The sequence below is a fragment of the Miscanthus floridulus genome, chromosome 2, assembly GCF_019320115.1.
Source record: "Miscanthus floridulus cultivar M001 chromosome 2, ASM1932011v1, whole genome shotgun sequence".
Taxonomy (NCBI): Eukaryota; Viridiplantae; Streptophyta; class Magnoliopsida; order Poales; family Poaceae; genus Miscanthus; species Miscanthus floridulus.
This window is the reverse complement of record NC_089581.1, coordinates 170603933-170631685: the sequence shown is the minus strand read 5'-3', so window position 1 is coordinate 170631685 and position 27753 is coordinate 170603933. Positions and strand designations below refer to the sequence as shown.

General features: G+C 44.8%; 2 protein-coding genes and 1 pseudogene across 6 annotated transcripts; 1 reads left to right on the top strand and 2 right to left on the bottom strand.

The window, feature by feature from the left end:
- Window positions 1-11448: 11448 nt before the first annotated feature.
- On the top strand, window positions 11449-16408 carry LOC136535685 (cell number regulator 13-like). Of its 2 annotated transcripts, XM_066528049.1 has the most exons (8): window positions 11449-12144; window positions 12264-12949; window positions 13899-14347; window positions 14712-14818; window positions 15081-15152; window positions 15380-15486; window positions 15805-15898; window positions 16111-16408. In XM_066528049.1, the coding sequence occupies exons 2-8, from the start codon at window positions 12542-12544 to the stop codon at window positions 16158-16160; spliced, it is 1287 nt and encodes a 428-aa protein (XP_066384146.1). In that variant the 5' UTR covers window positions 11449-12144; window positions 12264-12541; the 3' UTR covers window positions 16161-16408. The 2 variants fall into 2 exon arrangements, with proteins under 2 accessions (XP_066384146.1, XP_066384147.1); XM_066528050.1 differs by having other exon boundaries at window positions 15752-16408.
- Window positions 15708-24007, bottom strand: LOC136535684 (ABC transporter G family member 22-like). 4 transcript variants are annotated; one of them, XR_010779031.1, is made up of 12 exons: window positions 23890-24005; window positions 22237-23262; window positions 22090-22160; window positions 21762-21985; window positions 19448-19603; window positions 19181-19364; window positions 18798-19103; window positions 18424-18711; window positions 18030-18314; window positions 17351-17458; window positions 16544-17231; window positions 15708-16434 (listed from the first exon to the last, which is right to left on the bottom strand). XR_010779031.1 is itself a non-coding variant. In XM_066528048.1 (11 exons), the coding sequence occupies exons 2-11, from the start codon at window positions 22649-22651 to the stop codon at window positions 17010-17012; spliced, it is 2196 nt and encodes a 731-aa protein (XP_066384145.1). In that variant the 5' UTR covers window positions 22652-23262; window positions 23890-24007; the 3' UTR covers window positions 15708-17009. The 4 variants fall into 4 exon arrangements, 3 of the variants coding, with proteins under 3 accessions (XP_066384145.1, XP_066384142.1, XP_066384144.1); XM_066528048.1 differs by having other exon boundaries at window positions 15708-17231; window positions 18861-19103; window positions 23890-24007; XM_066528045.1 differs by having other exon boundaries at window positions 15708-17231.
- Window positions 23591-27016, bottom strand: LOC136537441 (WRKY transcription factor WRKY51-like; annotated as a pseudogene).
- Between the last annotated feature and the right edge of the window lie 737 nt (window positions 27017-27753).

The following is a 27753-nucleotide window of genomic DNA, read 5'->3' as shown; positions in this document are numbered from 1 at the left end:
AGTGTTTCACCATCACGTGCAAGTGTGTTAGCATTTTCACAGTCATTTTTCAAAGGTTAATCACTTTCTCACCAAATGTGCACTAGGCCTAAAATGCAATGCAAGTATTTAAACACCTAGTGGCACAAGATGATCGACTTGTCCGATAAGAGCTCTTCTCTTAATAGTACGACCATCTATGCTAAATGTGATCATACTCTCTATAGTGTGATCACCATAAGAGCTCCCCTTGACTTGTTTTTCTCTTTCTTCTTTTTCAAGTCCTAGAGCTTGATCACCATCATCACATGTCCACCAACATCACCATGGACTTCATCTTGCTCCACCACTTGGATTGGACTATCCTATCTAGTCACACACTTGGATGAAAGGATTAATCCAAATAGGTTTCATCAATTATCCAAAACCAAACTAGGGCTTTCATACCTGCAGGTCGTCTCGTCTCCTTATTTGCAGTGTCCTATTTTAGGCTCAACATGGTTTATTTGATTTCATACGTGCTTATACTTATTTGCAGTGTCTCTCATTTTTTGGCTGAACATGGTTTATTTGGTGTCTATTTTACAAACTAAAATAATTCTTAAGGTTATGACATGCCAATTTTGTTGTCCCTAGACTTTAGTTGTTCAAAATTACTGAATGTTGATATTGCGTCAATGCTAACATAGCCATGGTTTCTTTTTTTCAGAACTTGCCTGTTAGTTCTCCATTACTTGATAGTTTACTTTTTCTTTCGGTTCCTATCGGGCCCATTAGTATTACTGCAGTGTAATTCTGTTTTCCCCACATGATCTATAGAAGGCGATTTTTCTTCACCACAAAAAAACATGTTATGTTTAGTTGCTAAAGAAAATTTAGAACCTGTTGCTTCTATACACATAGAGGAGGCAAGTACTCTTCCCATACACTACATACCGTCGCTTATTTGTTACCGATTTCCTTCTAGAATCCAAACCTTACATTTACGTGGTTTTTTCACTGTAGAGACAGATGCAGTTAAGGCTGCTAGTAAAGAGCTAAGAACGAGCTTAGATATATTGATGTGTGTTATGTAGTGTTTGTTCGTCTTCCTCTTACCACATTCTTGCTCTTATGGTTTATGTACTCAGATATATGGTGAGACTAAAGCTAAGACAACTATTGCTCTAATGGTTGGCTGATACCAGATTATGAAGGTAGCCATGGTGTTACTTCATTACATATGAAAATGCTATGAGCATAAATGAACTGTTGATATTAATAGTTTCATAGTAACTCGATGTGCTCAAGTGTTCGACTGGTATGCCTCTTGCTCATGCTTCTTTTTGGAAAAATTTGCAATGTTGACGGTGTTAGATTCCTGTCGAGTACCTCAGCTCAGTGCTATATTTAGGCGCTCCAATATTTGCGCATTAAGTTTTGTTGTGCCATTACTGTTCATATTTTCCTCTACATGTTCAAATGACTGATTTGCAGTCCTGAGTGTTTGCCAAACTGTCCTCTGATCCTTTTTCTCCTTATTTATGCCTATAAAAACAACCTCTTGGGGTGACGTGCTCCAGCTCCCCTACCGCGGTGAACCTTGTGATTCTAGAGGGAGATTGGTTATGATCTAATGTTCTCAACATTTTCCATTTGTTATTTTTTCGCCTTCTTGAGCCTATGATGAAAATTCCATATCCATTGCTCAATGATATGCAGCCTGTTCATTTCGGCTGGATTGGCTTATAAGCCATGACTGAAAGTACTGCTGGCTGGTTTGATGTGAGAGAAAAATATTGTTCGTTGGTTGATAAGCCAAGGCTTATAAGCTGAATATAGGCTGCCGAATAGACTGATGATCTGATGTCCATTCGCTTGTGAGGTACTAGGCATGACTGCTACTTCTATCATGCAGTTTCTGAGGGTAAGCCAGTTGTCGGCGTGCCTTGAAGCTCCAAGTTGATGAACAAATGATGATTGCTATACTTCTGACGCCTCCAAAAAAACCTATCTTCGTTCAAAAAAGATTCTTAGCTTCTTCATTGCTACTGCCGTTGTTACTTTACAGGTTTATTGTGACGATGCGATCCCCCTCGAAAGATTCATCGCGGCAAATATGATGTTGCCAAAGGGCTTCAGGAGCTTATCACCCTTTAAGGAGTGACTTTGCAACTTCTTTGCCTATGTTTTGATTCATGTCTATTGTGCTGCTGCAGCCATCTTCTCATCAGTATATACATAGGGGCTGAATGACTGCTTCATTTTTTGTAACTCCTGTGTAGTGTTTCATTGCTTTACTGTTCTAGTTTAGAGCAGCAGCAGCCCATTATCAGTTCACAATAACTTCCAATGCTCAACTAAAATAGACAATGTTTAGGTTTCAAACTAAATTGTTTCACAACAAGTAGGTGATGCGTTTTCACTTGTTCGGTTTTAGACTTACAGCAGGAGTCAGGTATAACAGCATGCTGATGTTTTGATCAAAGGAATTGTGGCATTATTTTTTCTCATCCATTTGGGTACACGCTCCTCTGCCTGCAGTGGATGTCGTGTCCTTGACGGAACCCCACTGAAATGGACGGCTGCCTCCGCAGCTTGCGCTGCTTGCAGAGTCCACCAACGTGTTGGTTACCGCCCTTCCCTCTCTAAGTGGATAGATGTTTCTACTGCCAGCTGCCATGGCCATGCTTCCACTGAATTGCTATTGTTCTCTCTCTTTCTCTCCTAATCTTCGCTCTTCCAAGGCGCCTTTACCTTTCAATGATTCTCCTTCTGCATCTGTTCACCTGAAATGGCATGTTTTCCTTCCCTTCTACCTCTTTGGCTCTATTGATCCATGGAGAAAACTTAGATATCTTAGCACAACTGCTCTTATGTCCTGCTTGGCTGTACTTTGGGTTTCTAGCAGATTCGATTAAAGTGTTTTTCTAATGCTCCATTAAGCACTGTCAGGATCAGGTGCAAATGATCATAATACTATAATTACACAGACTGTGATGAAGGTGGCAGTGCATATTACTTGGAAATATATGCTGAAACCTTTTTTTCTCATGTGCCATGAAGCATCATCAAGGCCAGCTGTGAATAATGAAAATTTTGGAATTATATGGCCTGTGATGAAGGTGGCAGTGCATATAACTTGAAAATATACGCTGATGATCTTGGGATGTATAGAGCATGTTCAGAGGCCCATATGAATGGAAAAAAACTATTTTCTTCAGATATGAACTATTCCCAAATCATATCTTTTTGGTTCCCATCTATTAATTTTTGTACATGCCGTCTGGTTGCTATTTTTGGACCATATATATACATACTTATATGCTCTCGTTATATTCATACAAAAGATCAGATGATGTGCTTTTGTCCACTTCTGAGGCTACCTCTTTTTTATCCTACATCTATTGAATGCAATTTCCTTCAAGGCTTCCACTACAGCTCCCACCTCCTAACTATATATTTTTTTGTATGTGTTGTCTGCTCGAAATTTTGCAGAGGATTTTCTGAGGCACCCTCTTATCTTTTTTTTAACAGAATAGTTTATATTGTCCTCACTCCTAATCCCTAATGGAACAGAAGGACATCGTCCTGTGCTTATTTCTACTTTCCCAGACTTATATGATTTATGAATTATTTAGATGACACCTTTCAGCTTCGTGATTGTTCATGGTTTGATGCTTTATATAGCCTACCTATATTTTTTTGCCAAATGCAATACACTCTGATGGCTTATAGAATGAAAGAAGCCCCCTGACCTCTGGTAAGTACCTGCTAAATGTGCTTCATTATGCTGTTTAACTGAGACAGATATACATAGGACATTCTTTATTGCTATTAGAGGATATCGTTTTGAGTGATGTCCAAGAAGATTAGGTTCCTAATATTTTTTTCTCTATTCTTTTTAGCTCTTATGAGGTTTTTGGGCTAAGGGGACATCCTCCCATCTGTTGATGCCTGATAGATTCACTACAAAGGTAAAAATAGACTTCAGTTACAAAATCACCTATGTTGATGATTGGTGCTGTCATATTAGTTAGTACAAATTACTCCCATTTATTTCTGAGGCTACCTCTTCCTTCCCTTCTTTTACAAATTATTTTTTAGTTGCCCTAGCTCTTAGTTCATAATGAAACACACATAACATCCTCTCATGTTTCTTTCTGCTTCCCACATATATACATGAATTATTCATTGTTCAGATAACAACCTTAAAGTTGCTAATAATTTACAAAAGGAAAATCCTTTCAAGTTTTTTCTACTTCCCACATATATTTATGTGATTCATTAATGATTGAGACAACAACTTTCAGTTTCCTATTGTTCATCATCCTGTTCGTTTTGGCTGGATTGGCTTGTAAGCCATGGCTGAAAGTACTGCTGACTGGTTTGGTGTGAGAGAAAAATATTGTCCGTTGGCTGATAAACTAAGGTTTATAAGACAAGGCTTATAAGCCGGATACGAGCTGCCGAACAGGCTACATAGTGTAATGCTTTACGTAGCCACTCAACTGATATGTGCACACTAATTTTGCTTTTTTCAGGTGCAGAACAAAACAGGAGCCCAAAAAACTGACACAGACATAGTCCATAGCAGCAGTCCAAGTGAAACCCCTACCTCACCATTAGAGAACCCAGCAAAAAAGTAAGTACACACTCAGCCTGGCTACGTATTATTCATAAACCTCAATCTCTCTATATCACAATCCCTCTATATGTTCCAAATGATGCAGGCCAAAGGTTGGAGGTTCTAGGCTTGAAACAAGGAGTGGCAACTACAAAATTTAGTAACAACATAGCTATAATCTGACCAGGTCAATACATACATACATGTGCACCACAACTACGCTCTGTGGATATACCTTTTATTACGAAAATATTATTTCACCTGCCCTATAGTTATATTTTAGGTTGCCATAATTCTGACCCCAATACATATTTAACACATCACGTGCATAAATATTGTAGTTTCTTTTTAAAAAAGTACCCCCACCTGCCATATATTTTACTGCTAAGCCCTGACCATCTACTTCTTCTTTTGTACACAACGCAAACCTGTTGCACACAGTATCTACATCGTCATTTTGCGAGACGTGGAGGATGCACATCCATATCTCCGATCTCATAACCGTTCCTTATATTTTGCGCGTTCTATTGCATCCAAAACTATCCTGTTGAACAAACGGTTCCTTACAGACTAAAGCTTTGTAAATTACCGTAGCTACCACCACACTTCCCATCAACCAGCGACTAAGCTTTGTAAATTACCGTAGCTGCCACCACACTTCCCATCAACCAGCCCGTTCGCTGGTTGGTTTCTGGACTGATAAGTTCGGCTGATGTTGATTTATCGTGAGAGGAAAAATACTATTGACTGACTGATAAGTTCTGGCTGAAACCAACAAGCGAACAAGCTGAACATGTATAATTAGATTACCTACCACCAGATGTTGCTACACCACCTTTTAACTATCATGTTATGTAAAATCAGGATCGTTCTGTACGCCTGTACGGCTGTACCTATCAACCCCATCTGTGTAATGCTAGAGCCAGCTGTGTAATGTTAGAACCATACTCTATCATGCTAACAATCTGTCCAACTTACGGTGCTCCATTTACAGTGCATACCGGACTCTGTAACTGCTTCATCCCAGTTCAGCTTCCAGACTTATATTTGCACGTGCCCGCGATGGCGCGCGCGCTTCACTAGTGCAGTTAGAAGGGTGGTGGCGGTGCGGCGCGCACGTTGCTCTTTTTTTTAAAGCCTGGACTCCTAATATATAAGTTATAGTATCTCTACTTAACACAATATATTCATATCATCACACGCATGCACACCCATAGAAGCTAAAACCTATACTCCTTAAGCGTCATTCTGAAAATCACCAAAGCCACACGAGTCTTGTAGAAGACGGGCATGTCGTAGTCCATTGTAGCGCCACGCGAGTGTCCAAAACTTATAAGATTATTTTTTTAAAATAAATCCCACGGTTAGAAATCACTGAGCCGAGCGGGGCTCGAACCAGGACCGGTGGCTTTCACACCAATCACCGAAGCCACACGAGCCTCGTAAAGAACGGACACGTCGTAGTCCATTGTAGCGCCACGCGAGTGTCCAAGACTTATAAAATTATTTTTAAAAAATAAATCCCACAGTTAGAAATCACTGAGCCGAGCCACCGGCAATGGGAGAGCTCACCATCCGAGCTGAGGCTCGGTCCACGCACGTTGCTCCTTGACCGTGGTTTAGACGTGGCGTACGGTTCTACCACGACGGGTGTTGAGGTGACCCAGTCCACGGGAACAAATGTATTGGTTCCGGCAGTAAATTCCGGGCCACCGAGCCTACTATAGATTTTTATTGGGTCCTTTGAAGATCACGGAAATCGATATATTTACTAAACTGCAGTAGTCTATTTGAATTGGTAAAATAGGTAATCACAAATGCACAGTACTTTGCCTTTTCATTAAGTACTTGACAATTGGTATCTCTTCATCTATACAGGGATACATTTTCCCTTAATTGTGGTTTATGGTTTAGTTACTGCACTTTCTATACAAGACAATAGAAAGGACTTGCTCCTGGGATTGGACGACCTGTATATTTGATAAATTAATATTGGTTAATGCATTTGCTATTTAGGCTGTAGTTTAGTGAACACAATGGAGTTTTGTTATATATGTACAGTCAGTGTTAGAGTCAATCTCATTTCAAGTAGTTCGAGCATGTTTATGTTGTGTTTTAATTAGCCATTTTGTTGAAGTAGAGTTTTCAGTGTTCTCAAAGCAATGTTACCATATTTTCCAATGTTCTCAAAGCAATGTCGCCACCACATGACTGATCTGTTTGATTGGAGATTTAGTTAACCTCTTATGCTGTTCTGTGTTGTTCCGTTTCAATATGAGACGTGTTGTAGCATTTGGTAGCCTATTTTTAAGATGAAATGTATGCGGCTTGAAACAATGTGCTCGATTTGTAACTGATGAATGTATTATGTGCTGCCATCATGAACCCGTTGCAAAAGAGGTTACAACCCAAGTAGCATTGGTAGTTTGGAGAAGGATGCGTAGATCTTTCTTCTTTTTTTCCTAAACATTTTAGTTGTAAAGAGTTATACTACCGGTTAAAGTTTCTTTCTTTTCTTCCTACGGAGAATTTTAGGAGTTATGACGCGCACAAGCAATGAGTGATTCACGATAAAAACAAAGCACTGCCAGTCATGGTTCAAAGTTCTCTGAATTGTCCAAAATGCAGATCACATTATGACGTCTATGGTCTATATTATTATTGTTTTTTTATTTTTACTTCAATGAATTCTTTGACCTTCTTGGTATTTGATGATTTTGAGTCGGTATTACAGTCTCTCTGAAATCATTGTTTTATTGCAGATTCTTCATCACCAGCAAGATAATTGATCTTACAATAGTTGGTCTTAATTATACAGAAGTTCACTCAAGTCTACAAGGTCAACAACTTTTTTTTTCAACACGAGGTCGAACACCATTTTCATTTATAGAGAAACGGAAATACATACAAGGTCAGCAACTAAATTATCAATCTTAGAAGTGCAGGCTTGGCTCTAGCATTTTTTCTTTATATATAAACTTTGTACCAAGAAAGAAAAAATAACTTCTCACGTCATGTGAATCCACCTGCTGCAAGTTGTGATCCCTTCCTAATGATTAAAGCACCCACCTTTTTGTTACTTGTGCAGTTGTGCTTCTTAGTTCAAAGTGCAGGCTTGGCTCTAGCATTTTTTTCTTTATATATAAGCCTTGTATCAAGAAAGAAAACATAACTTCTCATGTCATGTGAAATCACCTGCTGCAAGTTGCGACCCCTTCCTGATGATTAAAGCACCCACATTTCTGTTACTTGTGCAGTTGTGCTTCTTAGTTCAAAGTTCTCTGGATTTTCAATCTTGTGAAAAATTTATTGAGCACTCAAATAGGCTCGAAGTGCAATATACATTACTATACATGCATATGAGTTTATATTATTTGTGCCACTCTAACATCCAAGTCTTTTAGGCAACATCAGTAACTAAGTCCGTTAGAGTGTAACAAAGAGCCACTTAATAACAAGCGAGTATACTCCCTAACACCCCTTTCTTCCATGGACCATTTGGATCATAATAGCACAAGCGGAGGTAACCATTGATATTGATACATATATACAATACGAATGCTTTGCGATGAACAAGACATTGCATTAATTTTTCATGTACATATTTTTGAAATAGGTGATCCAAGTGCATCTAATGCACATGCTAAAATTGATGAAGCTAGGCAACGTAAAAGCGAAGTGGAAAGGCGTAACGAGATGCAATGACTCAAGAAGAGAGGGATGAAAAAAAAAGAAATGACGACAAGCATATCATCTTAGAAAATAAAAAACTACACTCGCTGGTGGTTTGAGAGGTGAAACCACGGCCAAGCTCGAACCAACTTATGCATTATCCATTTTTTATATGTGTTGTAGCAGATGGAGTTGAACTGGACAAGGAAAAGAAAAAACATAGTAGGCATTGAAAATAATGACTGGCTGCATAGGGATGATTAATACCAACCCATGTAGAGGAATGAACATGCCCTAGGTATTGTGTTGATTTTATGATGATAATAAGTAATTATATTGTTGTTTCACGGACCCTGTTAGCCTCTGGTTCCGCCTCTGACTGTGAACCAGTTAGGGGGGCACGTGCCCCTGCTAGCCCCTAGTTCCGCCAGGACCATGAACTAATAGCTTCTCTCTAAGATCCGAGGCCTCCCATGCCTTGCCGTCGTTGTCACTACAGAGAGCCATGCATGTCAAGATACAAAATTCCCTGTGAACCAATTGTTCTGCCACCATGGACCGTCCCTTGAACCGTTGTCACTTGCAGTGGTTGCTTTTTACGGAGTAATATATTGCATTAGGCCCACTAGCCAGCCTTGGAGTTTTGTGCATGCTTTTCTTTCCACCAGTGGTTTCTCATGAGTCATGATCCCAAAAGCGCAAGAGGGTTTTCACTAGGACCACTACTAACCATAACAACATTTTTCAGTGGACCAGGAAGCGCAAGAGGGTTTTCACTAGGACCACTACTAACCATAACAACGGTTTTCACTAGGACCACTACTAACCACAACAACTTTTATTCATGTTAACCAATGGTTCTTCACAACTTTTATTCATGTTAACCAATGGTTCTTCCGCCATGGACCATGAACCGTCGTCATTGCAGAGAGCCCCTTGAACTCTCTATGAACACACGTATGCAAACTCTACCCCTATGAGCACATTCGAAGGACCGAGCCGGCAGATTGAAATTTACGAAGTCACCACAGACGTCTCGCTGTCGACGGGGATGTCGCCTACCACTAAAAGCATAGCGCCGTTAAATCCTAGAATAAATCCAGAAAAATGCGAGCACCCGTACTAAGTCGAGGACTTGAGCCCAGGTAGGTAGGTTCCACTACGAGGAACCCAACCAACTGATCTATGATCAGTTCGCATAAGGATTAAATATTTGGCTCGGCTTTGCTTTGCACCACAATTTAATGTCGATGTACAAGGGAGCACTACGACTATACAAGTTACTTCATCCGTCTCTAAATAAATAAACTTTTATTCAATTTTTTATATTTTACTAAATATATAGAAAAAAGTACAGATATTTGTAACATCAAATGAACATATTATGAAAAATAGTTTATGCTATATCTAATTATACTAATTTAGTATTATAAATCTTTGGCGCTCTTTGTTTCTTCCATTTTGACCCAAAAACATTTTATTTTTCTTTCTTTAAGATGAAAATTCTAATATTTTTTATACTCAATGCAACGTGGCCAGTCAAGTGTGCGTGCCATTGAGCACACTCGCTGTGTGGCCAGTCAAGTGTGCGTGCCATTGAGCACACTCGCTGTGTGGCCAGTCAAGTGTTCTCCAGCCGACGCCTAGAATAGAATGACCCTACTGGAGCAGCGTCCTCAAGCCCAGCGGGCAGCCTAGAATGGGTGGCTGGGCTTTTGTTTTTTTGGCGTGAGAGCCCGTGGCCCGTGGGGTAGTCCGTGGCTGCGGTGCCGGGGAGGAGGGAGTGGGCTGGGCCGTTCCAAAGTTCGAACGTTTGACATTGTCTCCCTGGCTGTTTCCTGTTGCCGTTTTTTTTTATTTTTTTGGAAAGGCGGTGTTGCTCCCGCTGCAGGTCCCGTTTGCTTAGAGGAATTTTAGAGTAATATGTAGGAATCTAAATGAATCTAGAGGAATTTATGAGAAAAAACATTGTTCCAGATGAAAAAAAGAAGCGAATTAAATCGAGTTTAAGGGCACGCGAACGAAACCGTAATCCATGACGTTGTCGCCCTCCCGGGCCCGGCCTCCCCCGCCCGCCGTTTGACGGTTTGAGACTTGAGAGCGTCCGGTGTGTGAAGCTGACTGCAAACAGAAACAGGCACGCGATCAGAGCCAGTAGCCATCACGCTCGCCCTGTGACTCTGAGCCACTACGTCGTGATGAGGTCGCACGTACGCTCGCACTGAGGCCCGAGGTACACGAACGCACTAGCCATGCAAATGCACCCGAGTTGGTGGGACCGTGGCCCGTGGGAGTGGAGGGACCGACCTAAACATGAAACATCCATCCCATCCCAGGACGTGCCAAGGGCCATGCCATGCCATGAGATGCGTGTGTTGCGGACGGGCAGCTGGGCGGCTGGCACCACTCAAGGGCACCGGAGTAGGAAGGTGGGGCCCACGGAAACAGTGGCGACGCATGTTCACCAGACCACCGCCTTTGGCTCATGCAAGTGCGCTGGTGGCCTGGTGCAGTGCAGCCTGCTGGGTGGGTGGTACTGGTACCCGCGGCGCACGCCACGTCCATTTCGTCCCCGGACAGACTTGCCTGTGCAGCTGCAGGGGCCTTTTTGAACAAAAATATACTACTATAATAAATAAATAAATAAATAAATCAGGCCCTCCTAATCCTCCTTGCCAGGAGAGTACTACTACTCCTACTAATACTACCGGCAGTGAGTGACTCGTAAGCTAACTTTAAGCATTGTTTTCATATTTTAATAGAAGTGAAAGAAAAGCTAACTCCAGATAAGAACTAGTCTCATACACATATTCTAAAAACATGTGAGGTCTAAGTTTAGTTTCCTCCCAAAATGATAAATTTTTTAAGATTCTCCGTCATATCGAATCTTTGACGCATGCATGAAGTATTAAATATAAATAAAAAATAAAACTAATTACATAGTTTAGACGAAATTCTACGAGACGAATCTTTTAAGCCTAATTAGATTATGATTGGACATTAATTGTCAAATAACAACGAAACTGCTACAGTATCATTTTGCCAAAAAAAATCAACATCTAAACAGGCCCTAAGAGTGTCATGTAAACCTAATCATACTACGAGCTATCGTTAAAAACTAACACTACTAAGGAGATTGACTTAGCTGGTAACCGACTCTTATTGCGGATGCCCTGACAAGTCTAAGTCCAACCAACCATTATTCCAACCACCGGCTCACGGGCGCTCGCATCGCGCAGCAGCCGGGTCTTGTTTAATTCCAACGTGCAAGTACTGAACCTCAACCTTGGAATCTGAACGAGCGGATGGCCCACTCGTCGGTGACACGCGGCGGAGCGATCAACTCCAATTCTCCTCTCCCTGCTGAAATCCTGAGCCTGAGACGCACAACCTCCCAAGAAATTAACTACTCCTTCCTTTGTCGCCGATCGCGGTGGAGTGCCAGTGCTGCTGCCCCCCGCGGCCCCACCTGCCTGCCCACGAGCCACGGGTGACGACGAAGCGAGCGAGAGCGAGCCAGGCACGGCACCCTCGCACAGCACGAGGAGTCGAGGACCCAGACCTGCGGGGCGGCACGGACTCGGAGACGGACATGGGGAACGCGACATGGCTGTGGTGGTCAGTGGAGTGAACCGGTGAGGAGTGCCAGCCCGGCCAGCAGTAACCGCCGAAGCAACAGAGAAGAGGGGGGTGGGACTGGGAGGAGAGGGACTGGCCTCGTCCACTTGCAGGCATTGCCTGTTCTCCACTCCAGTTCCCGGCTCCGCGGCTCGAGGACGGAGCGGAGGGAGGGAGAGGCGCCGGTGCGCATCCCCAGTCCCATCTCCATCCAATTCACGACTCTGCCACGGGCCACGGCCGGAGTTGGAGGAGGAGGCGCCAGCCAGGTAACGTAACCTGCCTAACCTTTACCGGCATTTCGGGAGCCGTTTTTTTTTACGCCGGAGATTGGTCGGCGCGAGCGAAAAGATCTGCGGTGTGAACTCGGTTAATTTCTTCCTCTCAGGCAAGCGAAGGGAATGCCGCCGTTCTAGTCTCGCAGATCTGCTCCGCCGCGCTCTGTTCACCGGGAATTTCGGAGGCTGAGAGCGCAGGTTCTCGCAGAAGCTCGCGAGCATGGCCATGCCCGAGGGGGAGAAGCACCGTGCCGGGTAGGGCTCTCTGATCTCGTAGGCCTTGCACGCGGACCGGCCCGAGCGCTTCCTTCCCGTTCGTTCCGCCGGCTAGCCGAGAACGAAAACCGATCGAGTGATTGCTTGACTCGGGAGCAAAGCCGAGGTCGCAATGGCGTCGTGGGACAATCTCGGGGAGCTCTCCAACATCGCGCAGCTCACGGGTCTGGACGCCGTCAAGCTCATCTCCCTCATCGTCAGGGCGGCGTCCACGGCGCGGCTGCACAAGCGCAACTGCCGCCGCTTCGCGCAGCACCTCAAGCTCATCGGCGGCCTGCTGGAGCAGCTCCGCGTGTCGGAGCTCCGGAAGTACCCGGAGACGCGGGAGCCGCTGGAGCAGCTCGAGGACGCGCTCCGCCGGGGCTACCTGCTCGTCAACTCCTGCCAGGACCGCTCCTACCTCTACCTCCTCGCCATGGGCTGGAACATCGTCTACCAGTTCCGCAAGGCGCAGAGCGAGATCGACAATTACCTACGCCTCGTCCCGCTCATCACGCTCGTCGACAATGCCCGCATTCGGGTCGGTAATCGGCTTCACCTCTCCCTTTTTCTACCCTACCTGTTTGTTTACAGGCATCTCACAATTTTTAGTTGTTGATTATTGGTTTTCCAGTGTATAAGAGTGTTATGGTAGGTAGGTACCTAGACTGGATCTGGTCCTTGCAGGTTTTTTTCAGAAACACTGATTTCCTATCTGATGATGGGGATATTCTGGTTTAGACACTACTAGATGAAAGGTGATGTGCACCATTCTTTGGTTCTAGTACTAGAGTAGTATACGTATGGTACGTATGGTACGTGCTGCCTGGAATATATTCTTTTGAGGTTCTAGAGTCACTAGGGTTGGTTTTCCTGCATGATCTGATTGGTTTCTTGTTTTCTGTTAGTTGGCCATGAAGCTGGTAGGACCAAGAATCTCTGATGTTTTTGGATACATTTTTTATGCTGTCGTTTTCATTGTTTCTATACACCTGTTAAGTTGTAGTTTTATTTTTTATAGATAATCAGCCTGTTCGCTCGTTGGTTTTAGCTAGGGCTTATCAGTCAGTCAACAGTGTTTTCCTAAAACCAACCAGCGAACAGGCCGAATGCCTGTGAACTTGTAGACAGTAGGTTAAGCTGAATTCGGTATAGTGTAGCCAATTGTTTTGCTCCAGGGAAATACCATACCATCTTTTGATCTTCCTACCTACTCCCTCTCTCTCCCTAAATGTTTGACACCACGATTTGCGTGTCGATAACTTTGACTCGATTTATAGAAAATGCGTGCGACATTTCTATCTCTAAGTAAATTTATTAAAAAACTAGGTTCAAATATCTATCCAATGATACTAATTATGTATCATAAATATTAATATTTTTAATATATATTTAGTCAAAGTTGTTTCTCGGGAAGTGAAAATGACAGACATTTAGGGACGGAGGGAGTATATCCTGTTTGTCTTATTCTTCATCTTTTCTTTTCCTAGGATCGGCTTGAGTATATTGAGAGGGACCAATGTGAATATTCTTTTGACGAGGAAGACAAGAAAGTGCAAGATGCTTTGTTAAATCCTGACCCTTGCACGAATCCTACAATGGTGCTCAAGAAGACTCTGTCATGTTCCTATCCAAACTTGCCTTTCAATGACGCCCTCCGAAAGGAAAGTGAGAAGCTTCAGGTTGAGCTTCAAAGATCACAGAGCAACATGGATCTGGGTTCGTGTGAGGTTATTCAACACCTGCTTGGAGTAACCAAAACTGTGGAATCTACAATTCCAGACGAAGAAACAAATGCCAAAGCTTCGGAAAAGAAGGGTTCAAACTACAGTGAATCCAAAGGAGATAGTGCAAAATCGTTTGATGATGATGATGACTATCCTAAGAAGCAAAAGGATGACTATCCTAAGAAGCAAAAGGATACCTGCAGCACACAACGGTGAGTAAATTAGATTTGTTAGTTCTGATGACTCTTTCTTTATGATATGATATTGTCATAGAAGATGGTGCACATAACCATTTTCCTCTTGGGATTAACATCAATCTGATCTGTGAATTGTGTGGGTTGCGAGTGATATGAGATCTGTATACATGTCATTGACCATTGCCTTGATGTAATTGTGGTACACAATAATAAACCTGACTCTTGTGCATATCTTTTTTTTAAAGATGAAAGAGAAATTAGGTTATCGTTGACAAATGGAAGTAAAACGGGAAAGAACAGTCCACTCTGTGCACACCACGCAGCTGCTAATACATACTATAAAACATCTGGTAGTTCTGATGATGTATGTCCGATGCAGATGTTCTTCACAAGTTCCATATGGTCATGATCTTGTCTCAAGTAGAGGATCATACAGCGATGAGTGGCATGCAGATTTACTTGGCTGCTGTTCAGAACCGGCTTTGTGTATGTCTATTAACCTTATCTTTGAACTATGGAAATTTTATTATTATAATTTTATTTGCTCTGTTTAGTATAATGTTTCAATAATTTTACTGTACCATTTTACATGCTATTTTGACTTTTGTGGATAGTTTTTCAGCTTTGTATCTAGCTTAGTTTGGTTTTCCTTTGTATTGTTGTCAGTTTATAATTGGTCAATCCAGGCATGGGGATTTTTACTAACATGATTTTGTTTCCTTTGCATGTGTTCGTTATGATAACATAGGTTTGAAGACCTTGTTCTTCCCCTGTGGAACCTTCTCGAGAATTGCTTCAGTCGCCAAGGACAGGCCAATGTGTAAGAATCTGAAAAGTGAAAATAGTCATCGCCTTAACTATGCCAAGTTTTTGTTGTATAGTAAATTTGTAATCTGTTAATTACTTAATTTCAACCATGTGGCATTCCATCTTGAGTCCAAAATTTTCTTTAAAGCAAGTAAAATCATACATCCTTTCAAGTAGAATGCTATCACACCTTTTGTGAGCTAAAGCCTTCTTTACACGGTATTTCTGTGTTGTTTTCAGCTTCTGGAGAGGCTTGCAATGACATTATGGCATACTCCCTAATATTGTCCTGCTGCTGTTATACATGCTGTGTAAGGAGAAAGCTTCGCCAAAAGATGGACATTGCGGTAAATATTTCAGAATGTGTTACTAGTTGATATTAAGTAGAAATGCTCATTTCTTAACTTGGCACTGAACTACCTCTGGGATTGACCATACCATATGCAAGTGACTGATTAATTGCTAAAACCAGAATATCCAGCAAAAACAGCTTTCGATTATCTTGATGAAATTAACTTATACAGCATGTCCATTTTACCCATTACTATTGAAGAGGTTTGGCAAGAGATTGTGTACATACGTAACTTGACAATAGCTTTCTTTATATACTAGCGAACTTATTGAAGCCTTCAGTACCAGAAGTTTAAATGGTGTGCTTCTAACAGGGAGGCTGCTGTGATGACTTTCTTTCACATCTGCTGTGTTGTTGCTGTGCACTTGTTCAAGAATGGCGGGAAGTTGAGATCCGTGGAGCATATAGTGAGTTTCCTACTTGAATGCTTCTTGTAAACCATGGCTAAATTAGGCCTGGGTTATTCAGGTTCAGGAAACAGAAGGGCCAGCTGCCCTCCTGATAATAAAATGAAAACATTGTAGTAAAACGCCCTGTATCTACCACTAGTACTTTGTAAGCACTGTTTTCCAACATTCGATTCAGCAATATTAATCTCCGTGTGCCTCATTTCGTGCAGGCGAAAAGACGAAGGTTACCCCACCGCCATGTCAATATATGGAGCATTAAACAGCCGTATGCCCGTATGGGTAGACCTGAACTTCTGTAAAGATATTAACAGAATATCTGATATCGTACTGCCTGAGTAGTGATACTACACTATTTCTGTGTAGTATTTATGCTTACTGTCCATTGTTCGTCCTGGTACTTCCATGTATATGTTGGGGCATAGCAGCAGAGTATGTACTTTGTAAACACATCAGTTACAGGCCGATAGAGCCTAACATCGGTTAACACCGTCAGTTCTTGGCAAGAAAGTTCTCTGTGCGTGTGCCTTTCTACCCTAATAGCAGTTACAAAAAATGAAGAGCTCTAGTCACAAATTGGAAAGATCGATGGAGCCCAGAATTTTAGTAGTATAACAGATGAACATTGCAGAAATGGGACCTTACATGGGTGATGTAGATGAAACAAACACTGATTTATATCTTCCTTCTGAGCTATGGGACATCAGGCCTTCATTCTGTGCTTCCATCGCGAAGAACTTGTATAATGTCACTGAAGTGTACGCATTCTTGGGAGTATATGAGCATGATTTGTCCTAAAGCTACCCATCCTAAGATTATGCCCTCAATCTAAACTCATGCTTATTAATTTTCAAATCACTTTAAACACGTAATCGTTGACTCGTTATGACGGAAAATTTACAGCACACCTTGTCTCCGATACTCGCTACAGATTCTTGTTGTTCAGTGTTGGTTTTTGCTTTGAACTTAGTTGAAAAAGACAGAAAAGTAAAAAAAGAATTCCATCTTTTCACAAGCGCAATATAACACAAACTTCCCTACACACCCAACCTTGCAGCCTCCAGGAGCTCAGGCTTCAGTCAGTGCGCGCACAGGCAAGTGAAGCGATGCGCTAGCTGCTTCCGGCCTTCACCCTTCTCAGGGACAGGTAGGCCAGCACCCGGTACGCGATGATCATCGCGACGAGAGCTGCCACCTCAGTGGCACCGTTGTCCATGTGTTTCGTGGTGGTCAGGATGTCCGGCACGGGATCGTACTGCACCTTCAGCAGGAGCCTGTAGGTGTGGTAGTTGAAGGACAGGTAGCGCAGCCAGGAGATGAACGGCGGAACCCTCTGCAGACCATCAGAGTCGAATGAAGGCAATGCAGGGAACAGAAATATTCAGTGGTCCAAGCCACACACATTTCCGCGTGTGGTAACTACTTCAGAACTGAATTATGTAGTGCACTAACCTTTACAAAGAAGCCTCCTGCTAGCATGAATGTCATGACAGTAACTGAAGCTAGAGTTGTTGCCTTCTTGATATCCAGCAGGGTAGCTCCAATTGCCAATCCTAGTCCCTGCACATCACTTTTTATTGAAATTCTACTATTTATCGAAATTTGGCTTATGCTGATTTGTTGTGAGAGGAAGACACTGTTCGTTCGCTGAAAAGTACTGCTAAAGTAGTGCTACAGAACAGGGCGATTGTTGATACCTTTTTTCAGTGCATCCTAACATTAACAGATAAGTTCGGTTTAACATTCTAACATTAATCATTAGAGAGCATCATCACGTTCAATTTCTGTCTCTCATTCATCTCTTTTCCTTTCCAACCCACAACTAAAGGTGTTAAAAATGGTTTATATTCAGTTTCTCACAAACTTGTGCGTGAAATCAAATGACTATTCTAACGATGTTGACTATAAATATAGGGAACAGGTTTGAGGTTGATCAGGTGTTCTTGAGTTCTTCACTTACAACCAATGCAGGTCACACTGTAAGTCTGTAACTAGTTAACCGTCAGTAACTTTCTTTTAGAAAATTAAATATGCAAGCATCACGTTACTCCTCCAGGTTTCTCCTTTTACAAAGGGTAAAACAAGAGATTGGAATAGTACTGCATAAGGAGACTAGCTCTGAATTTAGTACCTGAGCAGCAATTATGCTGAGAAAGACAGTCAGCACGCTAAGAAAGAAATGTGAAGCAGTTGCTTTGAGGCCTGCCATGAAGTAGACGATCACCATAAATATGACAGGGAGGAAAAGGTCAAGCGGTAGATCACTTGTTGTTCTCGCCAAGAAGTATGCACTGAGCTTGTACATGTCAACTGCACGCTCCTTGTTCAACATTGCCCTCTCTTGAGGGAATGTGAAGATTGCAGTAAACACAGGAAAGAAACCCCAAAACACAGCAATGAAAAACAGTAGGCCAGCCTGTACACACAAATGGCATTGTTTTACATTAAGATGTATCTATTAGTCATATGGTAATTAGTGTAACCAATTGAAGTCTGGAATCAAAAAGCTGGTTCTGTGTGCATACCTGATCCTCTAGACCTTTTAGTGTGCTGGGATCAGAGCGCCACCACAATAAACCTAAGATAATCGATGTAGCTATGACTTGGGTGATTCTCATCCAACTCAGATAATCATGTCGTCGTTCCTTGATCCCTCTACAAAAGAGGATGGAGTATTGCTGCCACCAGGAAGTGCCCCACTCTCGCTTCGATGATGTTATAGTTGCCTTCAGATCATCACAAATAGGCAGTGGTGCTAGAAGCTTCTTCTTCTCCTTAAAAGCCACTCGAGTCTCATAGGCATCTACCAAATACTGCAGAACATCATAAATAAATTATTCAATACAGTTAAAAACCAATCCATACATCATAACATCAGCACATTGATTTCATGCTTCACCTCATGAACATCTTGTGCTGATGGCCTGTGGTCATTCTTGGAATTATTATTCTCCATATGCACCTTGTCATCTAATTCTGAAGGGACTGAGACATCATTAGTGTTTCCATTGGCGAGATCCAGTAGAAACTCTGCAGGGTTCATTGCAATAAGTGGGGTGCATCCAATGGACTGGAAGTATGGCATGGCTTCAGATGCCTTCCCAAAGTATAGCAAACTTCCTTTTCCCAAGAGGATAAGCTTGTCGAACTTATGAAACAGCCTGCTAGATGGTTGGTGAATTGTGGTGATTACCGTCTTCCCATCCTGCAGAAATCAACTAAATTAAATATGAACTGAACTGATGACGTCTTATTTGACGTTACTTGTTACTTCCACATCACCTCAGCTATGTCATGAAGAAGTTGAACGATCCTTAGAGCTGTAGTTGAATCCAGCCCAGATGTTGGCTCATCCAGAAACAGTAAAGATGGATTGATTAAAATCTCATTTCCAATGCAAACTCTTTTCCTTTCACCCCCAGAAACCCCACGTATAAATGATCCTCCGATCATTGTGTCCTGGCACCTTTGTACGCATAAAACTAAGCTGCCTTGTAAGAACAGTAATAAAGATGCAAAAACGTGGAAAATATAAGATGTGTGGTCAACCTTTCAAGACCAAGCTCATATATGATGTCCATCGCCCGCTCTTTCTTTTGTTGTCGTGTCATTGTTCTTGGGAGACGAAGTAGTGCCGCGTAAGTCAATGTCTCCTTCACAGTAAGATGGGTAAAGAGAACATCATCTTGAGTCACAAATCCTATCCTGCAAGCAAATATGAGTCCAAGTATATGTCAACATGCGTACTCATAAGTCACAACTCACAACCTATGAAGCAACAGTTATTAAACTGCAGGACACCATTTACAGAAGTCAGCACAGTACAGCCCTGGAGCCAAAGAAAAAACATTACTAAAGGAGAGATTGTCTATGTGCTGCCACAAACTTCCAGGTTCATTTATATCTACTCGGCTCTTTAACCTTCTCAAATTCTCCCTTTTGGAGAAAAGAAACTTGACACATCCATTAACTGTCTCTCAATGCCTCAACTTGAACACTCTACAGAGAACATAAAAGGCCCCAAAATTGTTTCATGTCATTTATGAATATAACACTTTAGCCCTCTCATCTTGGCTCAACATTTTTTAAGACGTTGCGAGGCTTCCTTCAGAGAATTGCACATGCCACCTGACAATTATGAGATGTTACATCCCACATTCTAAATTGCAAATTAAGTGCTGGTTTTACCTTATTAATTTCACCAACTGGAAGTAGCGAAAACAAGCATATAGTTAAGAATTAGTGGATCTACTAGGCTGTGTTTAGTTCGCGAAATGAAAATTTTTGGATGTCACATCGGATGTTTCGGGGATGTCGGAAGGGGTTTTCGGATACTAATAAAAAAAACTAATTACATAGCTCGCCTGGAAACTGCGAGACGAATTTATTAAGCCTAATTAATCCATCATTAGCACATGTTAGTTACCGTAGCACTTATGGCTAATCATGGACTAATTAGTCTTAAAACATTCGTCTCGCAATTTCCAACCAAACTGTGCAATTAGTTTTTTTTTCGTCTATATTTAATACCCCATGCATATACCGCAAGATTCGATGTGATAGTTTGGGGTGAAAATTTTTAGGAACTAAACCAGACCTAAACTGTTCTCGGTGTCTCCCCAAGGACGCTCCTGAATAGTGAAGACCAGTAAATCAGGGCCTTATCAACAGCTACAACTAAAACGACTAGGACTGGACAGAAGTAGACAGGGAGGCAGTCCCTGTAACCAGTGACAGGCTCAGGAGGAGCATCATCACTCATAGGAATGATGGTTCCGAGAATCTGACTTTTCAGGAGACGTTGACATCTGAACACATAGACTTACGTTTAACAGGCGCGAAGGCTCAGCCTCTAACCAGATTGGCTACGGAAATCTGTCGAACAGGTTGCAAGGCACGCGGCCACGCGGGATTGGCAACATACCACACGCTGCTCTGTTAGCCAGGAGATCACTGATTAGTTAGTGGCTCTTGCTCATTGGATCTGCGAAGAATCGACCCTGGATCTCAACCTGCTGAAATCCATGACCATGAAGGAGCGCTGATAGGCTGGGCGTTGGGATTGGGGCCACCGAGGCACCCACGGCCCACCCATCATACAGAATTACACATGGTAATGGCGACAGGCGAGTCGCAACTGAAACATGAGACTGAGATAGCGGGTTGTCCGGTCGTGTGACATGTAGGGGACAGGATGGAGCACCGGGACATTGGTAGTCGCCGGAGGACCGCACCATGCTACGGACAATTCATTCGGCGGAAGCCGTCTGCGATTCTCTGGAGGAGACGACGGGGAGGGGTGGCGCCATGCCGACGAAGGGAAGTGGCTCGATACCCAGTTTTGGCCCAGTCCTGCTGCTGGGCTAGAGGAGGCGAAAACGACAAGGGAAAACACTGCCAGGTCAATTTCACCGGACACTGTACGGACAACAGAGCGACGACTCGCGAGTCATGCACTCACAGCGAAAGTTGCATGAACAGCGAACCAAGGACAAAGCAGTCATGCATGCTGAACAGTAACGAAACAAGCAGGATAACCGTGACCAGCCATGGCTATCACTAGCTAGCTAGGCTATGCTTTTATCAGCTGCTAGACATAGACAAGCAGCAGGCACCCGCGTGCATGCTAGACATAGACAAGCACAGGCACCCACCTGTAGCAGCGAGGAACACCTCATCGGCGACCGACGGGCCCACTTAACTTACCGAAAGCTACTGACCACACAATTTAATCAGCTAATAATAATGAGTAATTCCGCCCCGAGAAATTAATTAGCCAATTATTAATGAGCCCGGCGACCGAGTCAAATCAACCGGAGTCGTGTCATGGCCAGGACACGGCAGCAGGTAGGTAGCTGGTTACCTGCGCTTGAGGGACTTGCTGTAGGGCTCGTCGTTGTAGGAGATGCAGCCCTTGACGGCGCCGCTGCCGGCCCTCCCGCCCAGGATGCTCAGCAGCGTCGTCTTGCCGCTGCCGGACGGGCCCATCAGCGCCAGCACCTCGCCGGGGGACGCCGACCCGGATATCGCTCCCAGAATCTCCCGCGGCGAGCCCTTCCCCGCCACCCTGTACTTCACCTCCGCAAACTGCATGCATACTCACAGTGACACTGATACAATCGAAGCTTTTTGCTGCAGCATGCATGCATGCAAGGTGTATATTTTCTGGTTGTGGTTTCGATCGGTTTTACCTTGAGGTATATCGGCAAGGTCGGCTCGGTCATGAGCTTCTTGCGCCGTGTGCCGGCCTCGATGTCCATCGCTGCCGCGGGGCATGCATGCATGTAGAGTGAGCTAGCTAGCTTCGGATGGACTGATATGAAATGGTGCGTACGTACGGTTCTCGTCGTCGTCGCTGAAGGGCGGTGGGTCGGCGGAGCACATGTGCTGGAGCGGCGGGGTGAAGCCGGTGAAGGTGAAGGACAAGCCGAGGCTGGCGCTGGAGGCGCGGCTGAGCGCGGCGCCGCTGCCGATGAGGTCCTCCACGTCAAGCTTCAGCTGCGCGCTCCGGGACTTGCGGATGTGGCTGTTGTTGTTGCCGCCGCCGACCGACGCGGAGCGCCGCTTCCTTCCGAAGCTGGACTTGCGCGACAGGCTGGGCGCGTCCGCCGGCGTGCTCAGCACCGTCTCCGCCGACGGCGTCCGGCTCAGCGACTGCGACGGCGCCAGCTGTTCCGACTTGGTCCGCCCGATCCCTGTTCCTCCTCCTCCGCCGCCGCGGTCCGCGGCAGCGTCCATCATCGGCTTCTCCATCGTCACCTAGCAGTCTGCTGTGTCTACGTGCGTGCGTGCGCGCGCACGGCTATATACAACTAGCTTTTACACGGGCGGGGCGATATATACGTCTGCGACTGCCAGGGACAGACAGACCCGGCCCGCGCGAGCGACTAGACTAGCTAGATAGATACAAGCAGGCAGGCAGAGCGCGAGGAGGAGGCGAGCTCTGGCGGTGGCGAGAGCGACGGCGGAGGCGACGGAGGGGCAGGGGCTCGCCAGCGCGGCGCGAGCGCGACGGGTGGCCCGCGGCCCGCGGCCCGCGCATTGATGGCGCGGGAAAGTGGGGGGTGTGGCCGCGCGCGCCAGGGCTGCCACCCTCCACACACGCCGGCCTCACGACGACGTATCGCGCAGGGCATTGCACCTGCGCTTGCGCGCGGCTGGCGGGTCCGGTCGAGCGACAGGGATCGGGCTGCCATGCCGCCGCGCTCTCCATCGCCTCTGCCATCCAGCCACCTGGCGGATGATTTCCTGGCTCCAATTCAATCGGGGGGCCTCCCGTTGTTCCATTGCCTCCCTGCGCCGTCTGCTCGGGACGGCTCGTCCTCTCGCCGGCCGGCGTCCTCTCCTCATCTTTAAATTTGGACCTGGATAGATATTTGCGCATTCAATCATTTTGTTTGCCTAATAATTATTATGTACATATTGGTTTTGTTTGGTTACACTGCTGACTGCTGCTGAGGTGGAGTATGTCGTTGGCGAATCCAGGGAGGGACGAAATTTCACATAGATTCGTTCGATTTTCAGCATCGCAACACAAATGGGGCGTACTGTAGTACTCCGTATTAATTAGTCAAAGGATCTTCTACAGGGAAAAAATCTGAGGAGATTCATTCCGTCCTCCGCTGTTCTACTCTCGCTGCCGGAATCATAGCTTTGCCGTGTGTTCAGGATACGGCGAAGCCTAAAAAATACTTGGCACAGGCTTTGTCGAGTGTTACACTCAGTGAGTGTTACACTCAGTAAACGGCACTTGATAAATAAAGACTCGATAAAACTGTATTTACCAAATGTTTTTTTTGTCGTGCACTCAGCAAACACTTTATCGAGTGCTAAACCGACACTCGACGAAGAATTTTTGAAAAATATTAAAAAACCGCGCCACCAGGCCGCCACCACCACGCCGCCCGTCGCCACCACCATGCCGCCGTGGCCGCCGCCGCCACCACATCCCCCGCCACGCCGTCACCGTGGAAAAAAGAAAAGAATCGCACCTGTAATTGACGAGGTTGGCGGCAAAAGTGATGGGCTGGTCTCCCCTGCCGATCCCCTGCTCCTGCACTAGCACCCACACCCGCTTCCCCTTGAACTCCACGCGGCTGAACTGCTCGCCGAACCCGAAGAACCGCTCGTCGCGGCTGCTTGCGTACGTTAGGAACACACGGTTGAACTCCTCCGGCCGCCGTTCCTCCACCCTCTCGGGACCTGGCAGGAGTGCCGCCGACACCTCCTCGTGGCTCGGGGTCGTCGGGGCCAGCCTCGTCTTCTTGCATTTGTGTGGGGGGGCTGGGGGCACCACCACATCCATTTCATAATACAATCAGGTTGGAAACAAGCCACCACAAGTAAAAGTAGTAGCGATCCACAAGAGAAGAGATACAGACCTGCGCTTCGAGCAGTGGCAGTGCCCGCTGTTGGCCCCGTACTTGCTGCCAGCGACGTTCTCCGAGTGCGCGTGGTCATGGCACTTGCGCTTCTGCGCCGCGCCGTCGGAATATGACGACAGCGGCGGCTTCCCGCAGCTGGCCGGTGGGAGCACGAGGGACGACGAACCTCCGCCGCGCTCGTTCGACACGCTCACGTCCCCAGGTCGTCACCAACGACAGGAACGACGAGCTCGCGCCGGACAAGCTGAACCCCGGAGTCCTGGCTGTACCCGCCGGACACCGACTTGGTGAAATCCAACGTTACACACGTCGACCTTGACAACGCGGACTCGGGAGAGGGAGGGAGGGGAGGGACGGCGGCGGGGTGCGTTTGTGCGTGGGGGGCCGGGGACGGCGGCGGGGTGCGTGAGTTATAGTATAGGAGTTTTGTCCAGTGTCCTAATCTGACACTCGATAAAGCAGTATTTGTTGAGTGCTAGATTGAGGGCATTTGGCAAACCTTTTTTTCCCTCCTCTTCTTTCTTTTTCATAACGTGTTTTTCTAAATTTGTTCTGATTTACTTTAAAAACTTACTTCTTTACCAAGTGCCAAAAAAAATACACTAGGCAAACTTACTTCTTTGTCGAGTGTTTTTTTCAAAACTCGGCAAAGAGTTTGTTTACCGAGTGCAATTATTTTGCTGAGTGTTTTTTCGTAGCACTCGGCAAAGAGCTTGTTTACCGAGTGTCCGAGGAAATGCACTCACCAAACATATAAACACTCGACAAAGAGTCGATTTCCGGTAGTGTCTGTGGCATCATGCACAGTAATTAATTGCACGCGCCTACGGATGGCAACTCTATCTGAGCTGAGCTCCCATCCGATGGCTCACGACACCCGAGCACAGTACAGGACAGGCCAACGTGACGACGACATGACACGACACGAGCCGGGCACGTGAGGCAGAACACCTGATCCAATATCTTCCAGGAGTACTTGTCTTTCATTAGACACTAAGTACTTAAGAAAGGGACACTAAACTACGTAGTTTCGTCGAGCAGCCCCAAGGGAGAACTCGAAAATCTATATTTTTCCATCAAGATCATAAATGAGAGAATAAAGCTTACAATATTCTTAAGTCATTTCTTACATCACTTTATATCAGTACTAGAATATTACCTTAATTAATTATAACAGCGGAATATAAAAATATTATCAGAGTTACAAAAGGAAGCAGGATTAATTTAATGACATGGTGAAGCATTAATATAGTGGACATTTTTATATAGAGATGCTAGCCGATTTTTGATCTTTTCTTATAAAAACCTTTAGTGAGAGTTATAAATAAACACTACGGTCGTAGTGGGAAAAGGAATCCTCTCTAAGCCCTACCAGGTGGTTTTCACACACAAGAGTCAGCTCTATGTATCCTCCAGTTACCTGCAACAGGGGGATAAAACCCTGAGTACCCGATTGTACTATGCAAGATTTACCTGACAAGAGGAAACAAAAAGACTTCGAGAATATGCAAGGATACCTGGCTTGTGGGTTACTGTATCTGCAGGAAGCATGACTAAACGTGGGTCCTTTGTAACACCTCGGGTGTTAGCCTTGCATAACTTGACTTGCATAACATGAGCATGATCATCACGCATTCATAAACAAGCATTTACAATTGAAACATTAATTGAAACATATGCAACGTTGCTTGTTATTGCATGTTTCTTTGTACATATGCAAATGATCATGAATGTAAACATGTACTTGGTAGATTTGAGTCACCAAAATATTTTGGCAATGCTTAGGTTCACAAATGGAACATGGATCATGAATGTCATTTTTCATGGTCAAGTCTTTAAGGCATATTTCATGTGATTACTTTAAATAGCTCTATGAGTGACTACTACATGAAATGATTGAATGGCCTTGCAAATTGCTTAAACATGCTTAGGATATCATTATGAACAACTTTGGTATTTAGGGCTAGGGCTAGTTTGGTCATTAAGCCATGCTTTGATGTGTTTCCTCTTTTAAATGTGACATGTTTGACCAATTTGGAACTAGGTGTTAGAGACCTTGCATGGAGGAGATCACTAAAGCAAAGTTGTAGTTTTTGGTATAAGGAACAACTTTTATTTTTGGGTCATTGATTGATTCAGCTCCTAACATGCTTGAATTTGGATCACAAGAATCAGCAAATTAACATTTCAATACTTAACAAAATTTTCTAAGTCGTGGGTCACTGACCGACTGACAGGCTCACTTTGGGGATGATTTTTCTCAGTTTCGGTTGCGAATTAGCACGAGATGATTGAACAACATTTGTAGCTGGTACTTAGGACTACGAAAGTCATTTAGATCATTTACGAATTGGAGCCACGGATTAGCAGTTAAATCAACGTGAAAACTCACTGTCAGGCTGCTCCTATCGCGTCTGAACTAACTGAATCGACCGGCACAGTGACCGACCAGCTTTAGACACCGCACGCCGCGTGGAGGTCGCCATGGCCGCGCGTCGCCAGCGCCCTGACCGCGCCGGCCACGACGCGCCTGAGCACAGCATTATCACGCCAGCACCTGCCCGCTCCCGTCCGCGCCCTCAGTTTCGCTTTCCCGCTCCTCCTTCGCCGTCTGCAGCACCCACAAGCGCAGCCGCCGAGCTCCCGCAGCGCCACCATCGTCGTTGATGGCACAAGCCGTGCCTAGCCGCTCCTTCATCACCGCAATCCCTCCACCGTCTCCCCAGCACCCCATTGCTTCTCCCAGTGCTCGCTGTTCGAGTTCGGTAAGCGCCAGCGCCGTGCAAATGCTCACCGGAGCCCTGTCGCCAACTCCGTCGTCGTGGCCACGCCGCCATAGTCCACCTTTTGCTCCGTTAGCTAGCGCGCTAGGTCCTCCAGCGTTCATAGGTGCTTGTCCGCACGTTAGGTTGAGCCGCCGAGGTCGTCACCGGCGTACCGCCGACAGTCCTACCTCGCCTGAGCCGCCATGGCCGCCGCCGTCGTCACTAGCGTCGACGATAGGGCCGGCCAAGTAGACCAATCGACGCGTTAGGTCACAGGGATCACTCAGTGATGATGTCACCGCCGGCGGACTCGTCGTCGATGAGCTATGGCCGCGCGAGCTTGCTCAGCGCCGCCGGCTCTGTTTTGGTCTCGCTGACCGGTGGGTCCAACTGACGCGTGGGTCCCTGCTGTCAGCGACTCTAGGTTTTAAAGATAGTTCAAAAATTCCAGATTCAAGTGTGTTTTGTTATTTTTGTATCTTCAGTTTGATAGCTCCTAAAATTGTGAAATAAATTTGTGAGTGTTCCTTAGGAGGTGTAGTATTTAGGAAAAATATGTTTTTAACATTTACAGTAGAAAGTTTTGGAGATTTAAATAGGGATTTGAAATGTGCTTTTGAATGCATTCAAATTTGTTTATTTTATATCTAGAGTTCCTGTGCTCCAAAAATTATGAAATTTTTGTGGTAAGCTATTCTTGTCATAT